This window comes from Gekko japonicus, unplaced genomic scaffold, assembly GCF_001447785.1.
Source record: "Gekko japonicus isolate JY-2015 unplaced genomic scaffold, Gekko_japonicus_V1.1 scaffold893, whole genome shotgun sequence".
Taxonomy (NCBI): domain Eukaryota; kingdom Metazoa; phylum Chordata; class Lepidosauria; order Squamata; family Gekkonidae; genus Gekko; species Gekko japonicus.
In genome coordinates, this window is record NW_015170302.1 from 594,133 (window position 1) to 610,185 (window position 16,053).

General features: G+C 49.2%; 1 protein-coding gene across 1 annotated transcript in view; it reads right to left on the reverse strand.

Moving 5' to 3' along the window:
* Positions 1-6,211: 6,211 nt before the first annotated feature.
* Positions 6,212-16,053, reverse strand: part of TMEM52 (transmembrane protein 52) — a 15,418-nt gene continuing 5,576 nt past the window's right edge. The window contains exons 4-5 of the mRNA XM_015417947.1: positions 8,620-8,789; positions 6,212-6,669 (exon numbers count right to left, since the gene is read on the reverse strand). Of these exons, the coding sequence (XP_015273433.1) occupies positions 6,212-6,669; positions 8,620-8,789 (628 nt within the window). The remainder of the gene's footprint in view (positions 6,670-8,619; positions 8,790-16,053) is intronic.

Consider the following 16,053-nt stretch of genomic DNA (forward strand, 5'->3'; position numbering starts at 1 on the left):
TATCCAACGTCAATTCCCAGGATGCACTGGGAAAAGCCCTGGCTGTTAAATATATTAAAACCAACCCAAGTGGGTAGCACGGATGGTTTTTATGTTCCAAATCAGGGCTTTTTTTGTAGAAAAAGCCCAGCAGGAACTCATTAGCATAATAGGCCAAACCCCTGATAGTACAGTGCATTAGCATATTAGGCCATACCCCCATGTTACCAGAAGTGTGGTCCCCCAGCCACACACACCTTTTGCTTCTTATTCTGTTTACCTTGTTTGTTGTCAAAACCCAGGGCTTTTTTTGTAGCAGGAACTCCTTTGCATGTTAGGCCACACACCCCTAATGTAGCCAATTCTAATAAGTTTCTGCTGTTGGGTGTGGCCTGTTATGCTAATGAGCTCCTGCTGGGCGTGGCCAACTCAGGAGCCAGCCGGAACTCCGTTCCTGTGCGTTCCTGTCCAAAAATAGCCCTGTTCCAAATTATCACGTTTGGAAAACGAGAGCAAGTAGGTGGGCAGTTTAGCTTTGGTTAAGAGTGGCTTAATTTTATTAAGAGACACTCTCCCCCACCCAGCGCCATTTTATCAGGGATTCCACAAAGGAAGACACAAATTTTTAACACAAATGTGAGTCAAGAGGGGGACAGGAAGAGAGCAAGGACGGGTCACTCTTGAATGCGAGTGGCATTAACACCACATACTGGGCAATGCTCCCTCTAAGCCAGAGGTGTCTAACTCATTTGTTATGAGGGGCGGATCTGACATAAATGAGACCTTGTCGGGTCAGGCCATGTGTGTCATAAAATGTAATGCCAGGTAGCGAAGATATAAACTTTATAAAGGGCACAAACACAAAGATTTCTTTTTACTTAAAATAAAAACATGCTTAAAACATTAGCTCTGTAAGCTGCAAACCTACTTTTGATTTATTGACATTCACCACAGAGATCTCAGGCTCAGAGTTCTGAGTCTAGGATCCAGGTTAAAACATGAAATGGCTGAGTGATTAAGAGAGTCTGGCGAAGCAAGCTTTGATGCAGCAGCAGCAGAACTGGGAACAGAAGATGGCCAGTTCCACTGCGGGCCTGATGGAAGCCCTCTGGGGGGCCTTACCCGACCCCCGGGCCACATGTTTGACACCCCCGCTCTAAGCTGTGGAGTCTTGGGAGCAGAAATTCTACTTTGTGAGCTACTGGCATTAAAGTAATGAGCGAGCGATTCCACTACTGCATAAATTAGTGTGCTCTGGAGCCCTCCTTCCTGAGCAAAGACAAAAATCTGTGTGAGCTGGAGGCTAAAAAAATTGTGAGCTAGCTCACACTAACTCAGCTTAGAGGGAACACTGATACTGGGTAATCTTATTAGGAGTCAAAAGATTACAAAATCGAGCTCAGGGCTGCCTGCTCAGAACAGAGGCAGCTCTCCAGGGTCTTAAGGAAAGAGGGATCTTTCGCCATGCGTGACACCCAAGGTGTTTTAACAGAGGGAGCGGGCTGCGGCTCAGTGGTAGATCGGGTTGCCAAATAAAAATATCCTACCAGCGGGGGAGCCTCGCCGGGCTCTGAGAGCCGTTCCTCGACGCGTGCACGTCGTCAGCACATGACCAGAAGTGACGCACGACATCCATCACATTGAACGCGTGGCCACGCCCCCAACATGATTGATGTGGTTGCGTCACCTCTGGTGCTTCGGGGGGCGGAGTTACCCCTGGGGCCCGATTCCGTGGCGGCAGAAATCGGGCCTCTGAAGCAGGGGTTTACCCGCCCCCCGCCCCCACTTCGCAGCCCTAGTGGTAGAGCATCTGCTTGGCGAACAGAAGGTCCCAGGTTCAATCCCCAGGCCCTCCAGTTAGAAGGAGCAGGGATTAGGTGACGTGAACGACCTCCAGCCAAGATCCTGGAGACAGGGTTGCCTGGTCCCTCCTGGCCACCAGCAAGGGGTGGAGGGAGGGAGTTGCCAGCTCCATGTTGGGTAACGCCTGGAAAATGTAAGCCACTCAGAGACCCCTTCAGGTAGGGAAGGGCGGGGTATAAGTCCAACCACTTCTTCTCAATAACCAAAGGAGGTGTGAGGACCCAGCCAGAGTAACAGACTGTTTTTACTAATGAGACTTAACAAGAACTTTAATTCAATGATGGACAGGAAAACTGAGCACAGTGAAGGTAGGTAAACCAGCAAAACAAGAAACCCTAATGCTTCTGACCAGGGTTCCCTCTAAGCTGAGTCAGTGTGAGCTAGCTCACAGTTTTTGAGCCTCCAGCTCACACATTTTTGTCTTAGCTCAGGAAGGGATGGCTCCAGAGCAAACTAATTTATGCAGTAGCCACGTTGCTTGCTCACAGCTTTAATGCCGGGAGCTCACAAAGTAGAATTTTTGCTCACAAGACTCCACAGCTTAGAGGGAACATTGCTTCTGACTATACTGTATGTAGCCTTCTCTAGGTATTTGGCCTCAAGATGACTCACCCCCTTTGGATGAGGGGTCCCTCCTTCTGCAGCGGCCTCACACCAGCCCTGCTTCCTGGGAGTGGACCCCCTCCCACTTTGGGCAAGGCCTTTTGTTCCTTTTTCCCAGGCACCACCCCCTTCTCCTCTGCTGGTGTAAGTTTTCCCTCCAAATCCCGTTAGCCAATCCCAGAGTCCAGAGGATACCTGGGAAATGTAGGCCCTGACAGCTACTCCAATACAGGCTTCGCTGGAGCCACTAGGCCTCCTTAGAGCCTGCAGGCCGCATAGGGCTACCAAGTACTTACCGCGAAATGGCGGGGGACGTATAGTTCTTGGCGGGAACATTCCCACGGGGAAAACACAGGCGCTGCACTATCCTGTCGCCCAGACATGACGTGGGCATGTAGCCGGGCGACGCTCTGGCAATGGGGCTGAAAACTCGATGGTACCATAGAGTTTCCAGCCCCATTGCCAGAGCATCACCCGGCTACATGCCCAGCGGGCTTACGTCACGTCTGGGCGACAGGATAGTTTATTTATTTATTTATTTATATTTATTTTGGGACTTATACCCCGCCCTATCCAAACGGCTCAGGGCGGCAGTGTGACGCGGCCGTGTTACACGCATGAATGTTCCGGAGGGGAAGCATGTGTCCCCCGCCGATTCGTAGGTAGGTACTTGGTAACCCTAAGGCCGCACCCCTATAAGACCGAGATCTTGACAGCTCCCATACCCCACCCTCCAAGTCTCCAGGTACTTCCCAGCAACCATAAATCTCAGTGAGAAAGGCAGAGTATCAGGAAAGTAAATAAATAATGCTCCCTCTACGCTGTGGAGTCTTGTGAGCATAAATTCTACTTTGTGAGCTACTGGCACTAAAGTTGCAAGCGAGTGATTTGGCTACTGCATAAATTAGGTTGCTCTGGAGCCCTCCTTCCTGAGCCAAGACACAAATGTGTGAGCCAGAGGCTAAAAAACAGTGAGCTAGCTCATACTAATTCAGCTTAGAGGGAACTCTGACCACCACCAAAGGTTGGTGGGACAGAGAAGGAAGAAATGGTTTCTCTCCCTCTTAACACCTAAAAGCCAGCAGTAGTTCAGTTCCGGGTGAGGACAAAGACAGGGGGGAAAGACCCACAATTACCCATATATTGAGATTAATTTTAAGGTCTTTCACACATCGTTATCAGGAAGCAGACCTCCCTGGGAAGGGTCTTCATAACTCTGGCATCACTACTGAGAAAGCACCAATACTGAACATTTGTTGATCCTTTTGCTGCTAGAGAACCTGATGGACTCAGGAAACAGGGACGCCACTGCCCATTTCTCTCACCTCTGCACATTTCTAGTTGGGGAATGTTTTGGACCGCGATCACAACCACCAAGTTGTAACACAAGCTTGTTTCCCTTTGTCCTTCGAGCATGCAGGAGAGAGAGCTTCCTAAGACTCTTTGAATACATACGATTCTTAACAAAAAACCCCACGTATTTTAAAACGCATTCCAAATTTTGCTTTTGATAACACTACAAAGGAGGCGCCAGGTAAATTTTTCATCAGGGCTCCCAGCACTGGCCACAAAAAACAGCCGCTAGCGTGGATGGAGGGCTGTCATTGGAAAATACCAGAGTTGTATTTTTCCCCCTCTGACTGACGCAATCGCTGAGAGCACTGGAAATTCTCCTTACCTGAGAAGGGGGAAAATGTGAAATACCAGCTAGGCCCTCATCCGCAACTGGAGCTCTCTGGGGAAAACACAAGCGGCGGATAGGGGCTGTACCACACTCACAGGCAATTGATGCTATTCTCAGATAACCTTTTCCACTGAGCTGTTAAACCTGCAAGTTGCTGTGGGGAAACGTGGAAAGTTGGCTTGGCTCAGGGAAAGCCTCCCGCAGGCCCTTGACATTTTGCCCCACAGGTCCAGTCTGGTCAGGGCTTCCAAAGAGGCACCTGATAGGGGTTGTGGAACAATGACTCGGAAAAGGCACTGCTCCATTTCTGTGTTTAGAGCGGAAGATGCTGAAGAAAAAAGCATAACCCCTGCCTGTACAGATAAGCAGAACTGTACTACCTGAAGCAGATCTGGTTGGCCCCTCTTTTTGCCACACAGAAACTAAAATGGTTGGGGGGGGGGGTGCTCTAATGATCACCTTCCTTGGCCCCAGAAAGGGTAGCCAGGTCCTCCCTGGCCACAGGCAGGAAACGGGGAGCTAAGGTTGTCATCTCCAGGTTGGGAAACTGCCAGAGATTGGGGGATAGAGCCTAGGGAGGACAGGGACCTCAGTGGAGTACAATGCCATAGAGTCATAGGGTTGGAAGGGACCTCCAGGGTCATCTAGTCCAACCCCCTGCACAGTGCAGGAAATCCACAAATGCCTCCCCCTCCACACCTGCAGTGACCCCTGTTCCACGCCCAGAAGATGACAAAAAAACTTTCCAGGATCCCCAGCCAAACTGGCCTGGAGAAAAATTGCTTCCTGACCCCAAAGTGGCAATCAGCATTTTCCTGGGTGTGTAAGAAAGGGCCACAAGAACAAAGCACTGATGCAGCCCTCCCTCTTGCGACCTGCCTAAATTCATTTTGGGAGACCTGGAGGCTGGCATCCCTAGCTCTGGCTTAAAGAAAACCCATAGCCTGTTCAGATGAAGGTTTAACATACAAAACAGCAACCACAAATAGTAACTTCCCGGCTGCTCTCTAGCCTTTGCACATCTTTAAATCTCCCTCAGCAACTGAATGGGAAGGGTAGAGGAGTTCTCACCATCAATATAGGCACAAATACACTGTAGGCCAATCAACACCGTAACATTGGAGATCTATGATCAGAGCCTGCGATATGTAATTTATGTGTGAGGATAAAGCATGTGGAGCAGTGTTCCTGGGATGGTGCTTGAAAAGGCATCCGGCATCAACAAAAAGTGTCCAGAAGAAAACATGGAGAATGGCTTACAAAGCCCCAGATTCCAGAACCCCACTGCTGTCCCTGAATACAAGGACAAATGGAATGGGCATCTTCTTCTACTGATGACAATCATGATGCACCATGTTAATATTTCGTAGGAAAAGTATGCTTTATTATTCGAGAAAAATAAATCAGTACAACGAAGTAGACATGCTCATGAAGGCCTAGCAAGGCGTTGCTAGATTTCCTCCCTCACAGATTTGTCCAACTTAATTCGTAACACACAGGTCCAAGTCCAGCTGTTATTTCCTTTCAAGTCCAAGGCAGTTTGTCGTTACACAGCAACGAATTCAAGTACTTCAGCAATTTGCTGGACAGTTCATTCTTCTCAGAAGAAGGAGATGTCAATTTGTATTTCTCTCTCTCTCTCTCTCATCTCGCCATGAGGGAAAACTGTCCCTGTCAATCTCTGTTTAGGGCCAGCTGGCGGCCATTTTGTGCCATTCCCCTCAGACAGTTCTCGTGAAGCAGCTCTTCTCTCTCCTCATGCCCCCCCCCTCCACCACTGCCATGGAAGACAACAGCATTGTTTTTTCCCCCCACACTGCGCCTTGAGGAGATTGACACAAACCATCTCTCACCCACAGAGGGTATTTTTAACCAGCTGTCACAACATTTCGCTTGGCACCCTTAAAGCAGCAACAGAAGGTTATCAAAGGCGACAAGAGACAACTCTCCCACACAGTGGATCACTGCTTTGAGGCAGACAACTGGGTCTCTCTTCAGACTAACCAAGTACACGTGACCAAACTTCTAACACCATTAGTAGTTCTCAGTGACTTCACTCTCTTTTGGCTCCACAACAAGGGGCTAAAGTTCTGGTTGTCCTTGTGTAGAAGCTTCTGGAAGCTGTGAACCTGGGTGTACTGTCTCAGGGCTGCTGCTTGACATCTCCGGCAAAGTTTGGAGCTGGTTTGGCTCTTCCGGAGCTACCGACTGGAGCTGGTTTGGCTCTTTCGGAGCTACCGACTGGAGCTGGTTTGGCTCTTCCGGAGCTACCGACTGGAGCTGGTTTGGCTCTTCCGGAGCTACCGACTGGAGCTCGCCTGGCTCTTTCCGAGCCACCCACCGGGAGGCGTTCTTGTCTTGTTCCTGGCCAGTCATTGAAGACTCAATGCAGGGCTTCGCCATCTTGATGGCCTCATCATAAGATGGCGGCAACTCTATGGCATAAAGACTGTATGCTGGAGGACTCATAAGACTTCTGTCGATCTCCCTGAAGGACAGAGGAAGCGGGATGCTCTGAGGATACTGTATGGAACTATATGCTGAAGAGAGAAAGCACAAGACCACGTTCATTTGATATATTAGCACGACAAACATCCCATGAGAACTCTAAGAGATAGGCTCATCATTGATGGTTCTATCAAGATCTCCTGCACTGGTCTCACCTTGCCCATTTTAAACTCGAAACAACTTTGTGAGGGAGTCTGAGCTAAGAGGATTTATCTGGCCCATGGTCACACAGCAAATCGAGATCTGAACCCCAGGACCTTTACAATTGTATCCCAGCCCTCTAACCATTACACCACACTGTCTCCATCAGGAGTTATCTCTGCTGGGATTTTTAAACCACTTTTATCAAAGTCCTGCACTATTTGCGTCTTAGTACAGGTCTTATATTTCAGTTTGGCAAAAAAAGGGAGGAAATGTAAGTATTTACTGAACTGTTCTATACTGTGCCAGACCATGGATTCAGTACTATCTACTCTGACCAGTAGCAGCTCTCCAGGGTCCTCTAGTCCAACCCCATGCACAGTGCGAGAAATTCACAACTACCTCTCCCACACACACACACCCAGTGACCCCTGCTCCATGCACAGAAGATGGGGCAACCCCCCCCCCCCAAAAAAAAACCCTCCCGGATCTCTGGCCAAATTGGCCTGGAGAAAATTGCTTCTTGACCCCAAAGTGGCGATCAGCATATCCCTGGGCGTGTAAGAAAGGGCCACAAGAACTAAGCACTGATACAACCCTTCCTGCCCTCCCTCTCATGATCTGCCTAACTTCACAGAATCAGCATTGCTATCAGATGGCCATGTAGGCCCCTGCTTAAAAACCTCCAAGGAAGGAGAGCCCACCACCTAGCAAGGGTTCCCAAGCGCTTGCTACCTAGGATTCCTTAACTGGCAGTGTCAAGGACTGAACTGAAATATTCCACATGTAAAGATGCACATGACCTATCGCTGAGCTAGCCCTTGCTGCTTGTCAGCATTATTTAGATGGGCTGCCACGAGCTGGTAGCCCACAGGTTCTGTTAGGTCTATTACGCAACAAGGCAACCAAACCCAGAAGAGAGGGTTTCAGTCCTTCAGCCCAAGCACCAATCCTACTTGTCCCCATGTTTCTACAGCTGTAAAAAGAGCCCTGAGCAATGGCAGGTGGGACTTTGGCCCAGCAAGGCTTCTGATTAACCACTGGAGATTGGATTTACAGTGCAGATTTTTCAAAAACTTGCTTTGATAGCAGCTGCCACCAGAGTTTAAAGATACTCTGTGTGACTGAAGGTAAGCAGCAACAGCCAAATTGTGGCTGGCCCCGCCCCCTGCCGCTGCCACCTTGTGGCTGGCCCCGCCCCCTGCCGCTGCCATTTTGCGTCCTCCACACTTCGTCAGAAATTCCGAAGGTCCCCACAGGCTAAAAAAGTTTGGGGGGCCCTGACACAGAGGTCATTTCGGGGGGGATCGCGGGGGATCGCAGTTCCCCTGGGTGAGGTACGGGGGGGTGGAGCACATGACGAAGCCCCGCCCCCTGCTTCCGGCCACCCCGCTTCCAGCCCTCATTCAGCCAGGAGGAGGCAGGAGAAGAGGGAGGGTAAGTTACTTCCTCCCTGCCTCTCCCCACCCCTGCCTGCCTGGGGCCAGGGAGGGCCTTCGCGGGGCTTCCTTGCACTCCCGCCGGCCTTGCAGGTTGGGGCTCGGCAGTGGAGCTGCAAGGCCGGCGGTGGCGGCCGGGACCGTTGGGGGCGGGGTGTGTGGCCTTATGACACACTTCCGGTGATGTCAGGGGGTGTGGCATATTCTAATGAGTTATGCTACTGAGTTCCCCTAGCTCTTTTTCTACGAAACAACCCCTGGCCTGACATATGCTAATCCAACTCATCTCCAAGGCTCACTGTGGCTGGCAAACACATTGGCCTTTCCCAGTTTCCAGAATTTCATTTTGAATGCTGGAAGCAACACTGTTGACCGCCCAGTGACGGGATTTCATGTACTCACATGTGACAGTGCTGTGGGCGGTGCTGTCGTGGTCCATGGGGATGGCAGTGAGGTCATGGGCTTGCGGCGGGAAAGTCTGCACGGGGGGCCTCTTCTTGCGGCAACAAAACTTCACGCAGCTGGCTCCGATGCCACACATCAGCAGCAGGAACACCGTGAGCATGATAAGCCTAAGGAAGAGGGGAAGGCCGCATTACCAATTAAGCGCACATTGCGAGAGTTTGTTTAGCAACTCCGCATTTAAAAAGCACCTCGTGTCCGGAGCACCTCCGTAATCCTTCCAATGAACTCAGTTAAGTAGGTCAGTCCTGTCGGTGTGTGAAGCCCTGTCAAGTCGCTTTATGATGACCCTATGGATTAACAACGAGTCCAGGGCTCTTTTTGTAGAAAAAGCCCAGCAGGAACTCATTAGCATAATAGGCCACACCCAACAGCAGAAACTCATTAGCCTATTAGGCCACACCCCTGACCGCACAGCTCATTAGCACATTAGGCCGCACCCCCATGTTACCAGAAGTGTGGTTATCCAGCCACACCCACCTTTTGCTTGTTATTCTGTTTACCTTGTTTATTGTCAAAACCCAGGGCTTTTTTGTAGCAGGGACTCCTTTGCATGTTAGGCCACACACCCCTAATGTAGCCAATCCTAATGAGTTTCTGCTGTTGGGTGTGGCCTATTATACTAATGAGTTCCTGCTGGGCGTGGCCAACTCAGGAGCCAGCCGGATCTCCTTTCCTGTGTGTTCCTGCCCAAAAATAGCCCTAACAACCACCAAAATGTCCTATCATGAAGAGCCTAGCTCAGGTCTTGCAAACTGAAGACAGCCTTTCCCCATAAGTTCCCCAGAGATCACTGCATTCTAGATCATAAAATCTCCTCCCCGGCCTGAAAGGTGCCAGGCTGGCCACGACCAGAGCTTTCTCGGCAACAGCACCGCTTTGGTGGAATGAGCTCCCGGAGGACACCGGGGCCCTGCGGCATCTACCACAATTCCGCAGGGCCTGCAAGATGGAGGTCGTCTGCCAAGCGTTCGAGCCAACGGGTTAACATCAACCAAGTAAGCTAGGCTCTTTAACCCAAAACGGTTCCTGCCATCCTACCATATACAGCACCTTATATTTTTGATACTATTGTGTTTTTATGATTATTGTTTTAATGTTTTTATTGCCAATGGCCTTGTAAGCCGCCCTGAGCCTGCTTCGGCGAGGAGGACACGGTATAAGTCAAATAAAATAAATAAATAAATATAGAATCAACCCGTCTCACGTTGGGTCTTCCTGTTTTCCTGCCGCCTTCAACTCTTCCTAGCATCACTGTCTTTCCCAGTGTGTCTCGTTTTCTCACAATGTGACCAGAGTACTGTTTAGTACTCAAGTTCAGTCACCTTTAGCTCCTAGGCAGAGTTCAGGCGTCACTTCCTAGGTCAGGTCAGTCTTACTAGCCCCAGTTTTTTCCCTCTGATTGTGACTGTAGCTTGCCTGAGGCCACGGGTAACCTCTCTGTCCCAAACAAACTGCAGCCAATGATTTAGAAACCTGGGAATCAAGTTAGAGAGGAGGCAGTGTAGTTGGAAAGGTGACTACTGACGTCACGAAGGGAGGTTGGTGACACATTGCCAGCGGGGGTAACTAAAAAAACTGGAGCAGATGCTACATGTGGTAAGTCCTTCCCCTAGTAACCAGACACTTACCATTCCATGCCCAAGGATCTTTTTTTTAAAAAAACCACTGTGTAGGACTTAAAACATACTCTGTCATTTGCAGAGTCCATTTTTTTTCCTGCACTACCGTTCAGATGAACAAACTTGGCAGACGGTACAGCCCTTCCAAAGCCCAGTTTTCCGTCCCTGCACTACTGTTCCCAAGAGATGAGCAAAAGCAGCAGGAGGTCCGGCCCCCCCATGTAACCGCTTGCTATCTTTCTAAGAGCCAAAATCCCTCACCTGCTTTCTACTCCTCCCCCCAACAATACACACCACAGTTGTGAACACCCGCTTATCGCAAAGTAAGATCACCTCTCCATCGACAGTTGCGCAATAAACTCAGAGGAGGGCCAACGGGATGTTGAAAAGAAAAACAAATACTCCCAGCAAGGTCTGAGATTAAGCGTACTCTGGATACTACACCAAGATCGCTTGCACAATAAACACTTTGTGATTCCGCCATGCCCCTTTTTGCTTCGCTTGTTTGAAATTCTCAAGGTGCGGCTGCACTTTTTTGGCACCGGAGAATGAGAAATCTAGGACATGCCCTTGAGGTTGGTCCTTCCTCTGGTTTACGTGACCGAACAAGTCTGGAACAAGGCTGCTAGCACAGGCAAGTACATACTAGGATTGCAGGGGGGGAGAAAGCTAATGGCACAGCAATCGTTAATGCAATATGGCAGTACTGCTAGCGTGTGTACATACAATACTCAGACCAAAGACAGGCTGATTTCAGACCTGTGTGGTTCGCCTCGGTAGGCTGCCCTACCGAGACAACATCAACCAACCCAACATGTCAGGAGGAATGCTAGGTTAGAACCTTCCTTCTTAGCACACCACCATCCCCAGGCTGTTAATAGCCCAGTAAGAATACAGCCATGTCTGTAGAACAGGGGTTCCCGACCTTTGAGCCCACATGCACCTTTGGAATTCTGACAGTTTGGTGTAGTGGTTAAGAGCGCGGACTCTGATCCGGGAGAACCGGATTTGATTCCCCACTCCTCCACATGGAGCTGCTGGTGTGACCTTGGGTCAGTCACAAGTTCTCTCGGAGCTGTCCTCCCAAGGGTGAAAGAGCTCGAAAGAGCTCTCTCAGCCCCACCTACCTCACAGGGTGTCTGCTGTGGGGATGGGAAGGGAAAGGAGACTGTAAGCAGCTCTGAGACTCCGACTGAAGGGCGGGGTATAAATCCAATCTTTTTTTCTTCTAGGTGCAGCCACAAAATGGCTGCTGAAGGAGGCGGGGCCAACCACAAAATGGCTGCTGCAGTGTACCTTCAAGCGCAGTGAAGATCCATGTGCTGCGGTGGCAGTTGCTGCCGAAGCAACATTTTTTAAAAATCTGCATAGCTTATCAAACCTCTAATGGCCAATCAGAAGCCTTCCTGGCCAAAAGCCCCACCCACTTGGAAAAAAACATGTGTCAGGCCCCAGGAAAGGTGTTGGCAGTGCCATGCCGCCCACGGGCCCCATGTTGGGGATCCCTGCTATAAAAACTGGGTTTTGCAATTTATGGCACCAAAAGCAACACAAAGGTACTAACCCGCCACACTACACTGTCGCAACACCGTACAGATAGACTAGGAAAGGGCCACCATCTTCCCGACTTACTGCGTTGCTGGCATACTTTTGGATCCCTTGGGCAAAATACATACGCAGGTCGGCTGGAATTTTATAATGCAACATTCCCAACAAGAAAGGGTGGGGGAGCAAACATTAACTCATCCCCAACCATGCGGAACAACCCAGGGACCTTTGCAAGACATTTAGGCCGAGGAAGATGGCAGGCAGTCCCATTCCTTGAGGCCCAAAGCCGTTCACAATACAATTCATCATCTTAAACTAAGTTAAATATTCTTTATTTGCCTAGACAGGGAACCTGGAATTAAGAGGCCAGGACTTGACCCGCTGACATCCTACCAACTTTTTCAGTCGCAGGTGTGGGTGGGGCAGGAATGGGGAAGGACAGTCACCGAACAGCTAAAAGGTGTTAAGAGCGTCAGGAAAGGCTTGCTGGATCAAATTGGTGTCCACCTTCCCCAGCTTTCGACCAGAAGGTGCCAGGAAGCCCTCAAGGAAGACGTGAAGAAAAAAAGAGGTTGAATGCACACCCTGCCCTTCACTACTCAAAGGAGTCTCAGAACGGCTTACAATCTCCTTTCCCTTCCCCTCCCCACAACAGAGGTAGGTGGGGCTGAGAGAGCTCTTTCGAGGACTGCTCTTGAGAGAACAACTCTGAGAGAACTTGTGACTGACCCAGGGTCACTCCAGCAGCTGCATGTGGGAGAGTGGGGAATCAAACCTGGTTTTCCCAGAGTAGAGTCGGTGCTCCTAACCACTAGACCAAACTGGCTGCCTGTGTGAAGGCAAGCAGCCCTTCCCACAACTGCCCCATCAGGTAATTTTTATTCCGAGTCTTATGGACCCGTCCTACAGGAATTTATGTTGTCCCCTTATAAAGTCATCTCCCTTAGGGACATCTTTCAATTTTATGGTAGTGCCTTCCAGAAGTTAATTATGCATGATGCAAAGAAAGAATTTTCTTTGTGAGTCTGAACTCCCTTTTGTGGGTTCTGAAGCTTCACTGGGTCATCCCCTGAGTTCTAGTATTATAAGGCAAGGAGAAAAGAGTTCCCACTATCTGCTTCCCCCCCCCCCATTTTTTTTTTAATTTGACAAGTCACAGCTGATTTATGGCAACCCGTTGGGGTTTTCAAAGCAAGAGATTTTAGAGGTGGTTTTTCATTGCCTGCCTCCGCATCACGACCTGCTATTCTTTGGTGGTCTCCCTTCCAAACACCTGAGTCAGATTGAGGTGACGAAAGAGGAGGTCCTACGACTGGTAGACAACTTAAAAACTGATAAATCACCTGGCCCGGATGGCACACATCCGAGAGTGCTGAAAGAACTCAAATGTGAACTTGTGGATCTCCTGACAAAAACATGTAATCTTTCCTTAAAATCTGCCTCCCTTCCTGAGGACTGAAACGTAGCTAATGTCACTCCCATCTTTAAAAAGGGTTCCAGAGGAGATCCGGGAAATTACAGGACAGTCAGTCTGTCCGTCGATACCGGGTAAGTTGGTAGAAACTGTTATTAAGGAAAAAATTAGTAGGCACATTGATGAACAAAAACTATTGAAGCAGATTCAGTATGGGTTCTGTAAGGGAAGATCTTGTCTCACTAACCTATTAAGTGTTCTTTGAGGAAGTGAACAAACATGTGGACAAGGGGGACCCAATAGATGTTTACCTTGACTTCCAGAAAGCTTTTGATAAAGTTCCTCGTCAAAGGCTCTTAAGTAAGCTTAGTAGATAACTCAATGAAAATGTCTAGACAGTGTGCAACTGCAATAAAAAAGGCCAATGCTATGTTGGAGATTATTAGGAAGGGAACTGAAAACAAATCAGCCAGTATCATAATGCCCCTGTATAAATCGATGGTGTGACCTCAATTGGAGTACTGTGTACAGTTCTGGTGACCACACCTCAAAAAGGATATTATAGCATTGGAAAAAGTGCAGAAAAGGGCAACTAGAATGATAAAATGGTTGGAACACTTTCCCTGTGAAGAAAGGTTAAAACGCTTGGAGAAAAGATGGCTGAAGGGTGACATGATCGAGGTTTATAAGATTATGCATGGGATAGAGCAGGTAGAGAAATAAGAACTTTTCTCCCTTTCTCACAATACAAGAACTTGTGGGCACTCAATGCAATTTCTGAGCAGTCGGGTTAGAACAGATAAAAGGAAGTCCTTCTTCACCCAAAGAGTGATTAACACATGGAATGCACTGCCACAGGAGGTGGCAAGCATGGACAGCTTCAAGAGGGAATTGGAGAAACATATGGAGCAGAGGTCCATCAGTGGCTCTTAGACCCGAGGTACAGATAGGAACTCTCGGTCTGGGACAAGGGATGCTCTGTATTCTTGGTGCTTGGGGAGAGGGCTTCTAGGCCCCACTGGTGGACCTCCTGATGGCACCTGATATTTTTGGCCACTGTGTGACAGTGTTGGACTAGATGGGCCATTGGCCTGATCCAACATTGGCTTCTCTTATGTTCTTATGACCAGGCCAGCCGAACCTGCTTAGCTTCCGAAATCTGACAAAATCGGGCTACTCTGGGCTATCCAAGTCAGGTTACTTTCTCCATGCAACACTGTATATGTTGATTCAGATGATAGACTTCCCACCCATCTAACACCAAGACATGGTTTTAAACACACCTGACCATTTAAGGAGACCACAAGAGCCCCTAGGGAATATCAGACTATCCTGGGGTCTTCAGGGTCACACAGTTGTCTTGTCCGGTCAAATGGGTAAGAGGAATTTACTGCACATCAGGTACCTACGTAGGAAGCTGCCTTTGAGCAGATGTCAGATCTCAGTATTGTTTGGTCCGACTGGCAGCAGGTCCCCAGGGTCTGAGGCTGATCTTCCCCAAGACCTGCTGCCAGAGATCTTTGAACTGGAGATGCCGGGGACTGAACCTGGAACCTTCTGTACACAAAGTGGGTGATCTACCAATTGAGCTATGGGTCCCCCCTCCCAAGTAGCACTTACAGATGGAACTTATGGACCATTGGCCCTTCTAGCCAACTAGAGGTCCCATAATCGGAGAGGGCAGAGACTGACTCCCCTGGGACCTTTGGCATGCCAAGCAGATGCTCTACCACAGAGTCACTGTCCGGAGCTGCCTAGATAACCAGCTTCCCAAACCGTTACAGGCACCAGGTCCTTTATTACTACTTCCTAAGCTGTCAATTGTTTACAGCCATATTTAGCTTCAGTCTACTGGCTACTGGGGAAAATAAATATTGACATCTTGTCGCAAGCGGATCCAAATCCTGCAAAGAGCCCAGCCAGATTCTCAGACTTGCATGCATTTTTTAAAAAACACGAAGCAAGTCTGTGCCAGCTCTTATATTACTAACCGGGGCACCTTTTTAGAAACTACTTGGTGTAATTTTCTTTTCTGCCAGCTATGAGGACAGGAAGGGAAATAAGTTAAGGGACAGTAGAGGTCCCAGCCTGAAGTACTGGGAACGGGGTGGCCACCAATGTTCCCTCTAAGCTGTAGAGTTTTGCGAGAAAAAAATTCTACTCTGTGAGCGACTGGCATTAAAGTTGTGAGCGAACGATTTGGCTGCTGCATAAATCAGTTTGCTCTGGAGCCCTCCTTCCTGAGCTAAGAAAAGAATCTGTGAGCCAGAGGCTAAAAAACTGTGAGCTAGCTCACACTAACTCAGCTTAGAGGGAACACTGGACTGGCCACCCTCAGGTGGAGGCTGGAGATCTTCTGGGATTATGACTGATCTGCAGGTGACGGAGATCAGTTCACCTGGAGAAAAGGGCCACTTTGGAAGGCGGACTCTATGGCGTTATAGCCCCGTGAAGCCCCTCTCCTCCTCAGGCTCCACCCCCCCAAAGAAATCTCCAGGTATTTCCCAACCCAGCCCTGGCAACACTAAATAGGAATCTTACTGAGCAGCTCTTGTGTTCTTCTCCTCCTCCAAAATCTACCCACTTTTAAGCATAATTCTTGTAACCTTGAGACCTAGAAACCTGATCACTCTCTGGGTGCGTTCAGACGGGGCGTTTCAGCCGGCATAAACTGTACCGGTTGGAACCGTTGCAGTTTATGCCGGCTGAAACACGATCACACTTACCTCCTGTCTGCGGAGCCCATCGCTGCATGCCCGTTCACACACAGTGGGCGTCGGCGGTTTTTTT